We start from the raw sequence: 19465 nt of genomic DNA, 5'->3' as shown, positions 1-19465 counted from the left end.
AATCAGTTTTCTTGGCAGATTCAGGTGGTAAATCCTGATCCTGCCTCTAACTGTAACACGGCCCAGAGCGCTCTGCTTTACCTCGTAGTGTATTTTTTTAAGCTCCGTTCCCTTTCACCGTTCCGCCATTAAAGCCCGGCAGCTTGGTGTTTGGGAATCGGGAAAAGGATAAAAATGATTTGAAGCGTCAAAGCGGACGGGCGAGGGACGGGACTGGGGTGGGGGGGTTCTCGCTCCGCGGTATATATGGACTTTCAACTGCCAACTAAACGGCGCACCGAAGAAGTAAATATGCGGTTAGTGTCGGCCAAGTGAGAGAAGCCTGAGTTCGGATTGGAGTGGGTTTCTCTGGACTGGGGGGGTGGGGGGAAAGCTTGGGGAAGCTCCATTTGTTTTGGCTACGGTGGGAAACTGGAGTGTAAACACAGCAAAGCAAAGGTAAGGCTTTGAACGTTAGTCGACCTTCTTGTAGAGTTAATACGGGCCTCTCAAACGGTTCCAGGCAGAGAAGCAAAACATAATCCCGTCGTGTTAGCAGCTAGCCTGGCTGGCAACCGAACGAGCGAACGTAACGTTAGCCTGGTTGTCATGTAAAATAACAAACAGCTAGCACGCCCTGTGGCTCTGATAAGACGCGGTATTACGTTAGAATCTACTTAATTAGTTAACTAATAGCTGTAAATGTAGAGATGACTAGCTACCCGACTGCTCATTTGAGTTAAACTCACTCCTCTTGTGTATTTCTTAATCCCCGAGTGTATTAATTGTTCGTTCAGTCACAACTAAACAGGTTGAACGCGATTAGCTTAGCTATTTAACATGGCCAAGGCTCCTGTTAACTTTGCCAAAACAACATGCAGCTCTGAGGAGTCGTGTCTCGCATATGTGTTGAATGTCTCACGATGTGTTGGTAAACTCGGAGGCGTGGTGTAAACACCGTACAACGACTCTTAATCTGAGCTCCCACAGGGAGGTAACGTTAACTTTATTTTGATAGCCTTTGTCTCGTAAATAATGTCCGAAATGTAGCAGGAGCACATGTGGTTTGGATCATTCGGTTTCATAGGTAACAGGCTTTGGGGCGAATTCAGTTTCAGTGCATCAGTGTCTTAACCAGTCACGCGCCTCCCTGCCGGGTGTCTGGTTTCATGTGTCCTTGTCTCTTGTTACTCTGCTCGGTTGTAGGACACATTTGCCTGGTGTGTGTAACTTACTGTATAACTTACTGTAGGTGTTTAAAACCAGTGAGGTTTTAGTTGAAGTGCGGAGCTTCAGTGTTGCAACAAGCTCCATCTTCAATCCTGGCACTTTGCTTTGTTGATCTGCGTGATTTTTTTGTAAGCGTTGGACAGTAAATGACCCCACAGAGTGGCACAGGTGGCTGTAATAAAGCATTGGAGAGATTTACCACTGAAAACCTGGAAAGTTAAGCACCTTATTTTACCTGTTTTAAATGCAAAGACATTTCTCTCAAGTGTATTGTTAATCCATTTTGTCTTTAGAAGTGTTTTCCTTTTTCAATTATGTAGTCAAGTTCAGTGTTTATCTGGCACAGCATCAAAGTGTTTGCCTAATATGCCCTGTATTTTTTTTGTACTCTAGTTCACTGCTTGCTGTGTGATCTCCTCAAGAGTGGATCTGGCGAGCTCAGAACCCCTCTGAACGGCAGGAAGCCTTCCTTTGTGGTGGTGCGACGATGACCGAGCTGGTTGCCAAGTGGGCCTGTGAATACTGCACATACGAGAACTGGCCATCAGCCATCAAGTGCACCATGTGCCGCGCTCAGAGGCCCACTAGGGGTGCCATCATTACTGAGGAGCCCTTCAAGAGTAGCCCTTCTCTGGATGCCAGTCTGCACCAGTGGGACCCTGCAGGCCTCGGCAACAGCCCATCCCAGGGGGGCTCCAGCTTACTTATTTGTCCAGACTCCAGTGCCCGACCCCGTGTCCGCATTGCCGATGTACCTGAGACTAGTAGCAAGTGGTCATGCCACATGTGCACCTACCTGAACTGGCCTCGGGCCATCCGTTGCACCCAGTGCCTGTGCCAGAGGCAACAGGCTCAACAACAACAGCATGGGCAACATGCGACCCATCAAGGACATCATACACTGCAACCACACAGTCCCACAGAATCACCCCAGACCTCAGGCTCTGGATGCCGCCCTGCTCCGCCGGCCACCACCACAGACCCTTGTGAGGAATATAATGACCGTAACAGGCTCAACACTCATGCACAGCACTGGACCTGCACTGCCTGCACTTACGAGAACTGGGCCAAGGCACTCAAGTGTGTGGTTTGCGACCACCCCAGGCCAAATAGTCTGCTAGCTGAACCCATCGAACTGGCATCAGAGCCTGAGAGCCAACAACCTTCTTCAAAACTTAATGAACAGGACAGAGACAACAGGAGGGGTGTTGTTGGGCATGTGGTTGGGCAAGGAGTTGGGAGTGTGGTAGGTGTGCTGGGGGGTTGTAGCAGTAGCCAGAGGAGGTCACCCCCGACCTCAAAACGGGAGTCAGAGGTGAACATGGACTTTCAGAGGATTGAACTGGCATCCGGGGCTGGGATTGGGAGCAAAGAGGAGCTGGAGGTGGATTTCAAAAAACTGAAGCAGATTAAGAACAGGATGAGAAGGACTGATTGGCTGTTCCTCAATGCCTGTGTTGGTGAGTTTAAAGCATATGTGACTTTACTTAATATTCAACTTGTTATGAGGTGACTCAACTGAATGAGGTAAGACAGGTCAATTAAGAGATGGGATTTCCCAGAATTTGTGTGAACAATTAATATGGTTTTACCATCTGCAAGGTAATTGGTTGCAGTTAGGGCTGAGTGATGATAAAAAAATTGCAGCTCCTATGAATTGGATAGTGCATGTGGCTATATAGTGACTTAGATATTGTTTTCATGAATTGTTCAGCCCTACTTGCAGTCCATTTTGTCTAACCAAGTCGAGGTGATTCTGATTTGCGTCCTGCTGGTGCTGGCACTTAGAAATTCCCTGCATTCGGCTAGTGTAAAACTTCTCTACACAAACAGCAAGTGTCCGGCCACCCACACTGTAGACTGGTGAATGTGGAGTAGGAGGGAGGACAACCATTTTAAGCACAACTAGTGACTGCTTTTTTTCCCCCATCTATCGCACCACTATCTCACTCTTTCTTTGCCTTCGCTCTGTAGAGTTTGTTCAGCACACCCACTCAACCTCCAGTGTTTTTTCCTATGTTTTTGACAGACAATTCTTCTCTGTTACGCTGACAGCACAAATTTGACAGCCACACATGTATTTGGTATCCCAATGAAGCCCTTGTAATGATTAATAGTCTTACGCTTTTTTATGCTGCTCCATACTTTCCTTAAAGCAAAGGAATCATCCATTCTGAATGTCAGAAAAACATTACTATGGTTAGTTTGTTTCTGGTCCTGCACTCGGTCTCTTACTGCATGTGACATGGTGAATTCCCTCATGTCCATGTGGCTTGTCCCCTGGGGACTAAGTCTCGTCTGGTCAGAGCGTCTGATGTGAGTGGGTGTGATTTCTTCTAGCATATTCAAGTGGTAGCTCTCCTTATCTAATCAGAAATGTCCCTTCTCCATTGTGCCTTGAAGGAAATGAAATCCAAACTGAGTCCAGAATCACTCCCTGTTTGCCACCAAATTCATTACATGTACTTAAAATTTTAAGGTCTGCCGCTGACGATTATTTTCTGGTGCAGTATCCCCCTATTGTTTCCTCAATTAAGTGATTAATCATTTGGTCTTGAGAAAAATGCCTATTGCATTTTCCCAGAGCATACGTAGACATATGCATGTTGTTTGTTTAGTCTGACAAGCAGTCCAAAACCCACAAATACTCAGTTTGCTGTCTGAGAAAACCAAGCAGCAAATATTCACATTTCAGGAGCTGGAACCAGAAAATGTTTAGCAATTTTGCTTGAAAAATTACAATTAACAATTAATCTATTCTTAAAAATGTTGCCTATTTAGTAACTGATGTCATGTTTTGCCTTTTGTTTCTGAGACGACAGAGATGCAAGCTACACTAATGGCTCGCCACATCTGTCAGCCATGACACAAGATGATGATGATTCACAAGTATTTGATAACGCATTTGTAAAGCAAGCTACCTAGTTCTAAGTATGGAGGATATAGTGAGTGAGTGAAGAGGTGTGACCCAGCTGCTGTCTCTCAGGACATAGAGGGGTTCATAGCCCAGCTGTGTTGAGGAGAGGCGTGTGAGTGTGTCCCGTGTTGCGAGGGAGGTTTCCCTGCCACCAACATGTAGACATCGTTGTCTGTTAACAGTGGCCTTGAAGTTCGGATGGATGCTCTTGCTTCCAAAGGGACCCGCTGCGCTAAAAATAGCACGACCCATGCAACAGAATTCAGAATTCTCGGGAAACAGCAGTGACCTTCGCCCTGCAGTGTTGATGACCCAAGACCAACTCCTATGCCTTTCTTACATATGTGGTTACACAGGTGGAGGAAAAGCTTTATTGATGCATGGCACCAGTCTATTATATTCATATTTTATCAGCTGTGAAAGCTGATAAAATACGAGTTGGGACTGCGTTCAGTACATATGACGTCCATCTTCACAACTAATAACGTGTCAGATTCATCCCTCCATACTTGATTTGTGAAACAATTGCACCACTGTGCTGAGATCATTTCACTTGTCTCCAGTGCAGAGGAGTGATTGCTACCCTTTCATAAAGAAACTTCTCCTGAGGGGAAAAAAAAAAAAAGTATATTCAGTCATTTGATGGACAATTTTGTCCAAAGCGATGCACAAATTAGGTACAGTCTGTACTTTAGAACCAAAATGATTTGGAAACTTGTGAAATAATTTCACCATATGAGGACATTACTTAGCTTTTCTTTTCTTTTTTTTTTTAAGAAACTAAAGGTCAAATGACTTGGTGAAAAGCTCACTTTTGCAGTCTGGTAAAAAAAATCAGAAGGCAGAGGAAGGAGAGTTTGTTGTGAGAAAGGCATAGTAATCTTTGTGGTTTACCTCATTTCTGTTGGTCAATTTTAAATCCTAATTGGTGCACATGCTTAGTGTTACTCCTGCCAGAATATACATATGGAGCAGCAAAGAAAATTATGTTGTACTTCCCAAACGTACCAATTACAAATAGACTTTAAAGTGCCAATGTTCGTCTGAGGGCTGTTGTTCGTTTTCCTTTGATAGAGATGACCATTATCCACATTATTGAAAGAAAAGAACATGCACTGTGTGGAGGAAAAAGACCAGCATCACTTAGCCTCATCCATTCTGTCTCATCAGTCTGTTGTGTACGCCTCTTTGCGTTTTTGCACCTTTTGTGTGCTCTAAAGGATCTGTGGGTACAGTACTGACTGCAGGGCTACAGGCACGCCCACACTAATGGAGTGTTTTGTGGAAAGTGGTTGCGATCCCTCTCTATCACACTGTGCTGCTTTTGTGTAGTTTCTCTCCTCATCTCTCACAGTGTTAGCCAGCTCCACATGGCACAGCGAGTCCTTCCACCCACTCCATGTCTCTCTCGCTCTCACTCACACACAGATTATGCAGCTGGGCATTGTGTGTGGTCCTTTGACGTGAGAACAAAAGCTCAACGTGTTTAATGCTGTCAAACGTACGAGAGAATACTATATGGGCATTTACTGTGTATGCTAGAAATGGAAAGAGACATTTTGTGCAGCTGTGCAACATTGGAATTACTTTACTCTTTGAGGTTTGATTTTATTGTATTCTGTCATAATACACTTGTCTAAATAGTTTATTTTCTTTCACCAGCAAATAACTTTACTTCACTGTGCTGCTGCTTTGATCATATTAACAGAGGCTTGCCTAGAACAGAAAACTTTTCTTGTGTTAAGCTGATCACACAGCCATCCACATTTCATTCTTAGCTGACTTTTATCAGTGTTTGTGCTATTACTTTTGTTTAGGAGTTGGACTAAAAATATCCCCATCTTCCAGTCTCTCTTGTTCACCATTGTGCAAATACTGCATGCACACCAGATATCCTTATTTCACTCCTGACTAGATCAAAAGAATAGACTAAATATGGTTTAGGCCTGAGTATCAGATGTGTCTGAAGACATGAACAATAACAAGTAGTGAACATCCAGGTAGTCAGTGTGTGTACAAAGGCAAGGTTTTACTGATGAATCACTATAACGGTAACTTACTTAGCGCAAGAACTCCAAAGCAGTAGTTCTGTTGGTGAACAGGCCAGTAATTTAGTTTGCGTGCTGGTGGTTGACATGAATTATTTCTGTCAGATAGTAATATTTGCACTTTGTGCCAAAAAAGAAAAGACAAGCAAAGACCTGCATCTGTCCGATCAAACAACCCTACAAGCCTCATGCTAAGATCTAAGACTGAGGATTAAGAAGGGGGGAAAAATAACTGACAGATTACAGTGCCCCCCTATTGTCTTTTCCCCTTGACTTCAAAGTCAGCAAAGTCTCGGAGCTGTTAAAGCTGTGACAGAGATGAAACACATTCGGATGTGTAGTGTTTTACACTCCTTGGTTGGGCACAGAATGTACTCTTCACTAGGTTGCTCTGGAGATAAGTCCTTTTTGGATGCATTATGCACAGTCATGATGTGATTCATTTTAACCACGGCAATCAACATGTTCACATGATCTGATTTGTCTTTTCATCTGCATAATGGAAACAAAAAGTGAACTAATAAACTCCCATTTTACTTCTCAGATCCTTTCATAAAAAAAGATAAAATTATATATATATATATATATATATATATATATATATATATATATATATAAACTGTCTCCATTAAAAGTAGTGTTTTCAAAAAAAATTAGACCTTGGTGAATTCTGATTAAATACAAAATGGTCTTTTTGTGCAAAGTGTACACTGCTTAATTTCCTCTACTGTGGTAAATGTCATCTGTTTAAAGTCTACACTTATAAACAGTGTCTACATGGACTATTTATTAATGTGACCTTTTTCCTTCTCTCTCTTTGTCTGAAAGGTGTTGTGGAAGGTGACCTAGCAGCCGTGGAGGCCTACAAGTCATCGGGAGGTGACATCGCGCGGCAGCTAACATCAGACGAGGTGCGCTTATTAAATCGGCCTTCAGCGTTTGATGACGGTTTCACGCTGGTTCACCTCGCCATCCGCTTCCAGAGACAGGACATGCTGGCAGTGTTACTAACAGAGGTCAGTGCAGACAACCAACAGATGGTTGCTCTTTCAGGAATCATCTGTCCCAGGTATCGGCTGATGGCGGTATATCTAATTTTGTTTACACTGTGACCACACACTAGACTTTGCCACTTCAAACATATGAGATCATGGAAGATCATAGATCAGTGCGGATCATTTTGTGCAGCAAATGCAAATTTTAAGCCTTTCCCCAGTCATTAGCCATGTTACATCATTCAAATTTGTCTCTCATGCTCCCACACCACCTGTATTAAATAAGAGGATCAACAAAATTTGAAAGATAATGCAGGATAATTATAAGCTTTACTGGAGGACGTAATTTAGATGAGGCTAAACATGCAGCAAGCTTCAGACAAAGCAAAATCCATTTTTGTTTTAGAGGGAAAAACGTAAAACTGGCTGACCTGATCTCCGAGCAGCAGAAATCGTAGTAATTTTTATTTAAGAATATGAAAACTGGAGGAGTCTCTGGTGGAAATTACTTTCACAGAGATGATGCAGCTTTTGCTCTAAGTCTCTTTAATCTCAACATCCAATGAGAGCAGCCAGGAGGAATCACAAGAGCAAAGGGTTTGTAGAGAGGAAAGAGCCTGACACAGCCTCACACTCCTCTCTCTCTCTGCTCGCAGGAGGTCAGATTTAAAATGAGCCACAGAGCATATAATAATTTCACCTCCTGGTCTCCAATGCGATAACCATTCCTGTATTTAATTATTTTATATTGTTACTCATTTTTATATCTGCCGTGTTGTTTTCTTTGTGACTATGTTTGTGTCTGCAGCGTGCATGTGCTAGGGTTGATTTCAGCTCGCTTGCCGTCAGCACTGTGATCCCAGATTATCTGTACACACACCTCTCCTCCCACACTCTGTCGCTGTCCCAGTTTCTTTTCAGAGGGGGTCAGCGAGTAACCGCTGGATCATGCCTCAAAAAGGCTTCAAAGCTGACGAGCTTGAACGAACACAAAAACATTTATTTTCCTCCACTTGTCCTCGAGGCAATTTACTGCAGATTAGATTAGTGAAAGTAAAATTAGCTCAGATCACAGAGTCGCCAATGTAAACACACAGAAAGTAATGGCTTTTGTATTCAGACTCCAACTATTCTGAAATTATTTTACTTAGAGTGGTGTTGTTCTTGCTGTATATGTGCAAAATTCATATTCAGCAGTCATCACTAGCCTGAGACAAAACAAACAAAAGTTTTCCACCAGAAAGCAGTCACAGTTGAAAGGGATTTTTTTTATTCTCAGCCCCTGTCTCATAGACTGTCTGTCTGTATATTTAGATTTTGCTTCCTTCCCTTTATCCTCTCCTCTCCGCAGGTGTCCCAACAGGCAGCCAAGTGTATTCCAGCCATGGTGTGTCCTGAGCTGACGGAGCAGATCCGCCGTGAGGTGGCGGCCTCTCTTCACCAGCGCAAGGGAGACTTCACCTGCTATTTCCTCACTGACTTGGTGACCTTCACCCTGCCAGCAGGTTAGCACCTCATCAACAAACAAATATGACCAAAAACATGGGCTCTAGGGTGGACATAAGCAGCAAATACAAAATTCATGACATTCATATCACAACATGAATTCCAGTAGCTATCAAAGTGCACTGTCTGTGTTTTGTGTAAAGGGAACTTAAAACTGTGTAGCTGAAGAAACCCAGTCCAGCCATCCCCTCTGGCTTTCCAAGCATGTGATAGAATGCTTGTTTTGTTTACTTGTGGCATATGAAATTGCTTGTTGTTTGGATGCTGGAGGGACATAATGCTACGGTTGTCTGTCTCCAACTGCCAGAAGACGGAGGCTACCTCTGGCTCACTGTTTGAGTATTGTTCTTGCATACTGAGTATACCAGCCCGCCAACGATGGATGTCTCTTGTACAAGCTATATTTAGCATTTTTTCCAATGCTTCTGTAAAACTGCATGCATTCGATGCTAATTGTGTTGAATTTCATTGTGTGAAATGGCTATTATGGTTCAGTTTGTTGCTGGTAGCTAAGCTAAGGATTTTTGTTATGCACTGTTTTCAGGACAATGCAGAACTTGGCTCCTGGCCACTATAGAAAGCCATTCTGTTCAGTTCCACAAAGTCAATGCATTCATTTATTTTAGCTGAAGAATAAGCCACTGTGTTGACAAGAGCTCCGAGCATGCAGTGAAAGCCAGTAGCTGTTATGGATAGAACAAAACATGATGGCTTGAGTTGAAATGAGCCACGAGTGAAAGATTTTCTAGTTGTCCTTTTTGGTTATAGCCAGTATAAGTACTCAGCCAGTTTAAGTTGAGATTAATGCATTCATGGAATAAAATGTGATTAAAACTGAGACTGCAACCTGTGTCTCCTCTAAGAATCCCTTTTTTAATTTCTGACATTCAGTTTTCTTCTTTTTGTTTTCTTGTTTCAGACATCGAGGATTTGCCTCCCGCAGTTCAGGAAAAACTGTTTGATGAGGTTCTGGATCGAGACGTCCAAAAAGGTGAAATATTTACTCTGTCAGCTTCATGACTTTGTGTTCCAGGAACGCCTGTCACATGCTGTGCTTACATATAGATGCAGTTGCTTTGAGAGAGGGAGAGCGAAGCCAGATCCAAGATGAGAACGATGGTCTGGTGGCTTGGCAAACAGAGGGAGCCCCCTCACAAACTGTATACTATAACGGGAAGGCTGCCGAATACTGGCAGTGTTATATTACTTGTATTTTCCCTCTTGCCAACTCAGTGTTTTGCCCGCTTGCTTGTCTCTCTGCCAGGCACTCTGTCTTTATCGTGTGTACCAGTTGCATCTCTCCTAATCAGCCTAATTGAGTTTTAGGGATTTCTCTGATCCCCATTGAATGATTGTACTTCCTCTCAGCCCACACACGCACACAGAAATATAAACACATTTGAAAGCCATCGCTCTTCTGCAAACACTCTCTTTCTTTGGCGTCCTGCTTATTTGTGTGTCAAATGTTAAGCACTGTAGTGTAGGCTCACAGAGAGGCAGAAACCCTTATTTCACCTTCAGAGTCCTTTCCGGCTCTGTTTGCTTTTACTTAAATAACAAGTTTTGGAACCGAAAACTTTGTCTCCTTTCTCGTTAAGACTGCTTAAAACCTGATTACTCCGCCCTTCACCAAATTTCATCGTGTGTGCCTTTGTAAGGCAAAAAACAGGACATGGAGTGTATCATGGCAGTAATGTAGTGTAATGAAAGGAAAGATCATTGCTTTGCATTGTGTGCAGTTGTATTCACAATAATTCAATACATTGATTTCAGCGAAACAAAAACCATATTGATCTAGTTTCATGTCATTTGTAAATTTCAAACATGTGGTCAGAATAATACAAGACTGTGTGCTCTACCACTGCAGAGCCATTTGTCTCACTGCATTGCCAGTCCACATGCTCCAACCCCCCATTAAGTCTATTAAAGTTGTTTCATCATATCATTAAAAGGTTTCTGTTAACGCGTGAATGTAAATACATTTAAATATGATAGAGGGTAAAAATCTGATAACTGATGATGTACACTCAGTTAAACTCAACAGTCAGTCGACTTCAAAGCATTCATCCGTCACAGACGTCCACTTGAATTTTATAAACAACATGCTTTCTTGTTTCATGCTGGGCTGTGATTGGCCAGTTACGTAGTTGTAGGAGACAAAATTAGACAGTGTTCTGTCTGTTCTGCTGCAAGCATCAGTTCAGCTAAAAGAGACTGAGCTTCACAAGGCACAGCAGCATTTTAAGTGACATTTTTAAAAGTAAATTGAATGATTTTTCCCGCACTTCGCAACATGCTTCTGCCATAAAAATTAGCACATACAGCAAGACGTGTCTGTATCCTGTATATTTTATCTGGTTTCCTGCTGAAACCTGACTTCTGGCTGTCATTTGGTTTTGACATTGGTATGTCAAATCTATTCTGACAGGTGTGAGTGGTCATTAACGTTCTCCCAAGCAGTCTTTTCAAATGCCATCACCTATCTTGCAACACCGTGGCCTCTAAACAACTCTCAACCCCCCCACACTGTTGCATTACTTAGCACAGTGTGTTCACTGCACCACTGCATGGTTTTGCAGAGATACAGCAGTCAACCTTTTGTTCCTCCCCTCTTGTTCAGAACTCGAAGAGGAGTCTCCGATCATCAACTGGTCCCTGGAGCTCGGCACGAGGCTGGACAGTCGACTGTACGCCCTGTGGAACCGCACAGCCGGGGACTGTCTCCTCGACTCCGTGCTGCAGGCCACGTGGGGCATCTACGACAAGGACTCGGTGCTTCGCAAGACCCTCCACGACAGCCTGCACGACTGTTCTCACTGGTAAGGACTGCAGACTGGGAGTACAGATTACAGCGCGTGATAGTTCTTTAAAACACAGCCTGTGAGCAGCATGGCATGCTCATTTGCATGTAGTCTCAGGCATATTCAAACTGTTTCAGCAGGCCGAATTGCATAATGCACCACATTTACATTTGGTCAACTGGCCAAATAAGCTGCATTTTTATATACGTTTAATGTGTGTTTTACAAATTATTGACCATTGCAATATTAGGTTCCAATTGAAAAACATTCATGTGTCTATTTGTCCTTAAAGCATTTAGCCGACTTTTACACAAAAATGCTTACACCCTGCAGGCATTCAGTTCTCAGTGCAAAACCCACAGTTCAACTACCAATAAAGAGTCCTTATCTCGACAAATAAAACTCCTCTTCGGGATCTCAGGAGGCAACCAAAAATACTCACTTGGAGACTGGCTTTCCTGTAGTCCTGCTGGTCCACTGCTGTTGGCTCGAGGGACTGGGGGGCCTGGGAGCCAAGTGGTTTGATGGCGGGTCCACGGAACAAAGAGGATGGAGTTGGAGACTAATCTAATTATGTAGAATGGGTGAACTTTGCCAGGGGTTGGCAAGCTACCCGACAGTCGCTCTCAGGACGGACTGCTTCTTCCAGTATTGAGTACTATTGAATGCAGGCATTTTCTGAATTCATTATTATGGGGTGCCAGTTTCCAATCACTGGTTTAGAGGTTGGAATATATACTCAGAATCCAAAGTTTGGATTGTCAGCTCATACAGAGACTTTGATCTGAAAATGAGAGGCTTAGGGCTGTAAACCAGTTTGAAAAGATGCATTTTACAGGAGATTAATAAAGTCTGTCTCAGGTGTAAAGTTGAGATTCCTGAAACAATTTAAGGCATGAGACTGCACATGGACATAACAGCCCAGTGTGACTCATGTCTATTTCTAAGAAACTGTGGGTTTTTCAGTGAGAAAATTACTATTTAGATATAATGCATAATTGCCACCCAACCTAAACCACAACAGAGATGGAGGAATGCACATAGAGGTCAAAGAATGTCATACTGTGTGTGTGTGTGTGTGTGTGTGTGTGTGTGTGTGTGTGTGTGTGCGTGTGTGCGTGTGTGCGTGCGTGCGTGCGTGCGTGCGTGCGTGCGTGCGTGCGTGCGTGCGTGCGTGCGTGCGTGCGTGTGCGCGCGATCTGCAGGTTTTACACGCGCTGGAAGGAGTGGGAGTCGTGGTACTCGCAGAGCTTCGGCCTGCACTTTTCACTCCGAGAGGAGCAGTGGCAGGAAGACTGGGCTTTCATCCTCTCCCTGGCTAGTCAGGTACATGCCACAAAAAAAGCATTTGCACACATTAACATGGAGGGCGGGCCCTCGATGTGCTTAGAATGTGACACACTAATGATGTATGAATTATGCAAGAAGCTTTACTGCTCTTACAGCAGTTTACTTAATCTGTAATGCCCCCTGAAAGTGCATCCTGTCTGTCATCAGCACTTCTCACTGCTCTGCGTGACCTCATAGACAAAGTATTTGGGCGGATTGGTATTAGATGTGGGTGTGAACGCGCAGTAATTCTGTGTTTTATGTTTTAGCACTTGGAGTATGCTGGGATAACTCTGCAGGTGGAATGTAGAGTATTGAAGAATCTCGGCTTTGTAGTTTCACTGGCCTCGCCTTCCTGACTCCTCTTTCCCTTCGTCTGTTGTTTTTCTTTTACAGCCAGGATCCAGCTTGGAGCAGACCCACATTTTTGTCCTTGCACACATACTTCGTAGGCCCATTATTGTCTATGGAGTGAAGTACTACAAAAGTTTCCGTGGCGAAACACTCGGGTACACCCGTTTTCAAGGTGAGCAGTTCGTTGTCATTTGCACGTTTTGGCCAAATATCCTAAAATGTAGAGTGCAGCTCCATTCCAGTGGGCGCACAAGGACTAGACTTCCATTGTGAAATAGCTCCAGCCTACATGTAGTCTGCATAGCTGACATAGCTGACATAACTGCCCCTCTGCTCTGTCAGTAATTGCTATTTACAACATGTATCAGTCTGGTGTCTTTCATTTAAGGGGTATTTTAGTACTGTGTGACTCAAAATACCATAAACAACATAACAAAAACACCCCCGCCTGTCATAGGAGCACATTTAGAAGTGTACGGTGATGCTGGGAAGTGTCTGACACACACACACAGATATATCTGAACATATGTAAACCATCAGATCCCAGAGTCAAACAATCCTGCGAGTGTGGAGAGTGGGGTCTACGTTTATGGCCAGCAGTAAAAACCGCCTGGCTTCGGTTTGCCTGCTGAGCGATGCTGCACAGGCGATGATGAAAGTGCTCTGTAATGGCCGAACGCTTGTGGTAAAGTCTGCCTGATGGATCCGTGATTTACCGTCGCCAGGAGCAAATGTAAAACACACAGGGGGAGGCGTGCATATGGCTGCTTATAGGGAAGGGAAGGGAGGGGAGCTCAGTTTAAAGCGGTGACCAAGTGAACCCAGTAAAAACACAGCGGTTACTGGGAGAGGAGAGGAGCTGAACGGAGGCTGGTGTCAGTTACAGAGGTATTCATGAGGTGTGAGAGCCGCTTTGTGTGTTCTGGAACATGAGACACGAATATTGTCTGCATGGTTTTCTGCATTGTTTCTGTGTGACCACCAGTGTCTCATTGTGTAGTGAAGTCTGACAGTGTGCTGGGAAATGTCCAGGGGTGGAACATAACTCAACACATTTACTGTACTGAAGTACACTTTGTGCTTTATTTGAGAATCTCTTTGCTCTGTTCTAGTTACACACATGAACAGTTTGTAAAATATGATAAATTGATACTGATTAAACTTTACAACATTATATAAAATAGTTAAAAGCAGCTCCTTCTAGATCAGCTACAAAATGCTTGTACATGTACACAATCCTGTAATGTAACTGTCAGGGGCCATTTTGCTGCACAGTAATACTATAATACACATTTTGCAAGTAATACTTTTATTCTTTTGCGTTAAGGATATGAAGACGTGTTCCATCTGTGGACATTTCTTACTCTCTTATGTTTCCATCCATCCATCCATTATCTATACCGCCTATCCCTTTCGGGGTTGCGGGGGGCTGGAGCCTATCCCAGTTACAATGGGCGAGAGGCGGGGTACACCCTGAACCGGTCACCAGCCGATTGCAGGGCCACATGCAAAGACAGACAAACATTCACACTCACACTCACACCTACAGGCAATTTAGAGTCATCAATTAACCTAATGAGCATGTTTTTCTCTTATGTTTCCCTCAAATAAATTTTTATTTTCAAGACATTTATTTTTCCTGCCAATGTCATACACTTGTGGAAAAACAAAAATACTTAGATGAAGTATAGGAAAGTATATTAAGTTCGTTCCCCAAAACCAGGAACATTGACACCTTTCTCCCTTGAACAAAGCATCCAAAAAGCCTCGAGCAGTTAATGATGCTGTCCTCAAAATGAGTAATATTTTGTTTCATTACGAGCAAAGCTAAAGTTGTTTTTTGTTCTCTTTGACAACTGTAAAAGCACCAAAACCTCTGAAGTCCAAGGAGAGATCTCTGAATCTGGTCAGAACAAATGTTAAAACAATGTTTTCTAAGTGGTAATTAACAGTAATTAAGCTTCTATTAGTTCTGCCGCTTTGAGAGGGATGAGCCAAGATGAGGTACTTCAGATTCAGGACGTGGACACGCATTAAATTTTGAAATTTCTTTTGGCTGTGAACTGATGTTATCATCTCCCTTTAGGTGTGTACTTGCCCCTTTTGTGGGAGCAGAGTTTCTGCTGGAAGAGCCCCATCGCTCTGGGCTACACGCGGGGCCACTTCTCAGCGCTGGTGGCCATGGAGAACGACGGCTTCGACAATCGCGGCGCGGGCGCCAACCTCAACACAGACGATGATGTGACGGTCACGTTCCTGCCGCTGGTTGACAGCGAGAGGAAGCTGCTCCACATTCACTTCCTCTCAGCGCAGGAGGTCAGGAAATCGACCTTATGATTGATGTTTCTTGTTATGGGCTTGAAACCCGTTTAGTCGCAGTGTTTGAGGTTTGTCCTCTCTGTGTCAGCTCTGAGAGACAGGGACATCCTGAACGGCTCCCTCTCATGGCCATGTTTGTTTCTCCCTGTCCTGCAGATGGGTAATGAAGAGCAACAGGAGAAGCTGCTGCGGGAGTGGTTGGACTGCTGCGTGACGGAGGGCGGCGTCCTGGTGGCTCTTCAGAAAAGCTCCCGCCGCCGCAACCACCCGCTCGTCACCCAGATGGTGGAGAAGTGGCTGGACGGCTACCGGCAGATCCGCCCCTGCGCCTCTTTGTCTGACGGCGAGGAGGAGGACGACGACGACGATGAGTGACAAAACTGAAGCGGGGGGAGGGCGGAGGGTCTCCCCCTCCTCTCTCTTACAGTTTTTCTTCATTTTTGTTTTCCTTTCCTGATGCGGACAAACTGTGAAAGCCCTCAGGAGAGGAGCAGGAGCCCCCCACCCACCTTCCACCTCTGACAGAAGACACTGCTGCTCTTCTAGCACACGCAGGCACTCGGATGTACACTTACACCACATTCAACACTTTACTTGGACAAACGTGACACTGGGAGATTCGGGGAGAGAGAAAAGGTTTACGAATGCAAATGACCGTTAGATTTGTTTTGGTTTTCAAATGTAAAGGAAAAAAGGAAACTTTATCCGTAGATGTAAATGCATGTGGTTGTTTAAAAAAAAAAAAAGAGTATAAGGAAATATACCAGCATTGACTCAAATCAACACTTTATATCCATTCAGTGTGGGCACTGACAAAAGCACACTTCCAAATTGATCTTTTTGATGTTTTTTCCAGTTGTATAAGAGTTGGCTTCTTTGGCATTTTGCTTTTGAATGGGCAGGGACAAAGCCAATGAATATCGTTATCTTTAGACAACCAGAGATTGTGTAATAATAAATGACTTTAATCCTTATTAATAAGCACTGCACATTTATTAAAACATTTCTATATAAATACAGTATCATTGCTTGAATTAAGGTCATATATGAAGCTCTTGAAAAGGGAGATTTTTCCCTTTTCAAGTCGAATCTACACTCATTAGCACACAAACATTCATGTTGGATCTTTGGTTTACCTTTTTTCAGACTGATTGAACTGAAGTTGTGTGTGTGTGTGTGTGTGTGTGTGTGTGTGTGTGTGTGTGTGTGTGTGTGTGTGTGTGTGTGTGTGTGTGTGTGTGTGTGTGTGTGTGTGTGTGTGTGTGTGTGTGTGTATGTGTGTGTGTGGTTTTTCGTCTCTGAACTTACTCTACATATTTATTGTTTGGAAACATATTTGAGCTAATAAGAGCTTTCTGTATATTTTTTCTCCTTTTTTGTGGTTTTGTTAATTATTCTCTCAGTCTTGATGAAGACACGTTGCACAGAAACACTGTTGCTGTGAGGAAAGAACCAATCATGACCACCGGTGAAAAGTTTACTTAACGTCGTTGTGTGCGATTTAGTACCTCATCTGGATGCCTAAAATCTGGTGCTTTTTTGGGGGGTTGGGGCAGGGAAGGCGGGTGTGGGAGTGAGACACATTCAATGTCGACATAACCCAGAAGTCATTCTTGTCTCATCGTTGTTTCCTACTTCCTCTTTGTCCTCTTTCCCTCATAGCCTTTGTCGTTACGGTCACCCTCATGGTACACGTCAGTCCACCTCTGTAACGCCCGTTTGTTGTCATTATGTGAAACCATCTTAAGTTTTTGATTAAGGTCGTTGTGAGAGACTGCAACATTTAAAACCAAAGCTGACAGAAAAAAAAGATAAAAAAAAAACACGAGTTGTCGTCGTTACTTTTTTTTGCTGTGAATGTTTGCATTTTGTTTTTCCTTGCCATTGCGTACTGTAACCTCTTTTGTGTTTCATTCAAGTCATACACGTTTTTGAGCATCACCTGTATGTTGCTTTGTATTTATGCAATAGTTGCAGTTGTGACTATGATGGTTTGTGGATTTAGGCCTGACTTCACTATACAGAGTGTAACACAAAGAACAGGCAAAATAAGGAAAAAAAATAATAAAGGAAAACCTTTTTGAATGTCCAACTTAACTGTTTCCTGTCTGATATTCTTAGTTATTCTGTTACTTGATGTCCCAGTTAATACTGTGATTGTGCACGTTTTTCCTGATTAGAAACACAAAACCTGTCACCAGATTTGTCTTTAAATATGACTCTGATGCAGCACGTGTCTGTTGCACCCTCTAGTGGCGACATGTTTTAGTACAATGAGGGCAGCTGAAGGTCATGAAGTTACAAACACTTAGCAAAACATTAATAATTAAATGGTCAATAGTTATAACTATCCATAACTGGTTTTAAAGAGTTAATCAATGATTGATAACAACATATAAAGCTATAATCATATTTTCTGATATGAATACACACATGAAATCCTTAGCGCGCTCTCAAGCCGTTATTAAACACTATACACTGTTTAAAACTTTATAAATGTGCTGAAAATTCATGTTCATCCTGAAGTTTACTATCACAGATGACTAAGAAGACCACAAAATATTCACCACTGGAAACAGTGAAGTTTCTGTGTTTTTTGCTGGAAAGAAATGACTGAAATGATTGATCAATCATCCAAATAGTTGCCTATTGCCTTTGAATAATTGACTAATTGATTAATTGACTGAATGTTCCAGCTAAACAAAAGAAATTCCTAATTCAAGGTCCACCTGCTAGATTCCTTTCACAGCTTGCTAAATTGTCACTGAGAATGAAGGCAAAGTATTTAGAAATAAATAAATACTTCATTAACAAATAATTATACTGGATAAAATAATGACATAAATTACAATACTCTAAAGTGTTAGTTGACTGCTTACACACCAGTTACGGATGCTTCACAGCAGAACAAACTTCAAATGTTCAACTGCAACACATATGTTACCTGTAACAACTGATGTTGGCCACTTGGGGACAGCAGAAACAAGCTATAAAGTACATCTGACATCTTTTTAGCAAATGTGCGCAACCAGCAGTTATGGAGCAACGTTAGCATTAATTATGAGTGGTTTTATATCCACTTGATCCAATATTCACTCTCCTTTAGTTCTGCTTTTGGTCCCCACTTACTTCTGATGGAAATCTAGCTTTTTAGGCTAAATACTCCGTTGTGTTCACCAGCTAGTAGCTAACTCTCTTGTGCAGAGCAGGTAGTGTACGTCGAGTTTTTAGTGCTTTGGAACTAAAGCTTCAGGGCATTCAATCGATCGCAACTGGACTTTGTCAGTTTGTTTGGCACTAAAAGCTACAAGGGACTTTTATGGCCACATAGAGCAGAAAACATTTTTTTGACACTTCGAGAATAAAGTCGTACAACTATGGAAAAAGAGAAAAGGGTCATAATATTATTAGAATAAACTCGTAATTTTAAAAGAATAAAGTGGTAATTTTACGAGGGAAAAAAAAGTCGTAATGTGGAAAGGACATTACAGTCCCCATCCTACAACGGAAGTAAACAAAACAGCCAAGAGCACGGGCAGCCCCCGAGCAACCGCTAACATCGCGCCGTTCCACAGTCAACCTGTTAAACGTTAAACCAGCGGTCCCCAAACTTTTTTGTGCCACGGTCCGGTTTCACGTAAAGAAATATTTTGCCACACCGGCATTAAACGAATAAAACACAGATTATTAAAAATACAACTCGCTATTAGCGTAAATGTAGTTGTTGTAATTAGTGGGAGCCCTGCGCTTGTTTCTCTTCAACGAGAAGGCTTCATTGCCTCATTTGCGAGCCTGTTGCCACATATCACCCAGAGCGGTCTTCGAGCGTGAGAATCACCTGAAGCGATAAACCCGTATTTTCAGTAGGACTGCTGATATTGTCTCTTAAATCCAGCTTTCTTTTTCTTGGAAGTTGTAAACTCTTCTTCTTCTGTCTCATCATTTGAGCTTTCCCCCCTTTCCGAATAAACGTTTGTTTGTTTGTTT

General features: G+C 42.9%; 1 protein-coding gene across 1 annotated transcript; it reads left to right on the top strand.

Annotated features, from left to right (window-relative positions):
- Positions 1 to 36: 36 nt before the first annotated feature.
- zranb1b (zinc finger, RAN-binding domain containing 1b) lies at positions 37 to 17575 on the top strand. The gene is made up of 10 exons (XM_070977548.1): positions 37 to 438; positions 1603 to 2669; positions 7003 to 7190; positions 8521 to 8674; positions 9595 to 9666; positions 11296 to 11494; positions 12682 to 12802; positions 13202 to 13331; positions 15246 to 15475; positions 15635 to 17575. The coding sequence occupies exons 2-10, from the start codon at positions 1697 to 1699 to the stop codon at positions 15851 to 15853; spliced, it is 2286 nt and encodes a 761-aa protein (XP_070833649.1). The 5' UTR covers positions 37 to 438; positions 1603 to 1696; the 3' UTR covers positions 15854 to 17575.
- The last annotated feature ends 1890 nt before the right edge of the window (positions 17576 to 19465 follow it).

Source organism: Chaetodon trifascialis, chromosome 13 (genome assembly GCF_039877785.1).
Source record: "Chaetodon trifascialis isolate fChaTrf1 chromosome 13, fChaTrf1.hap1, whole genome shotgun sequence".
NCBI lineage: Eukaryota > Metazoa > Chordata > Actinopteri > Chaetodontiformes > Chaetodontidae > Chaetodon > Chaetodon trifascialis.
Note: the sequence above shows the minus strand (reverse complement) of the source record. Positions and strands in the feature narration are given on the sequence as shown.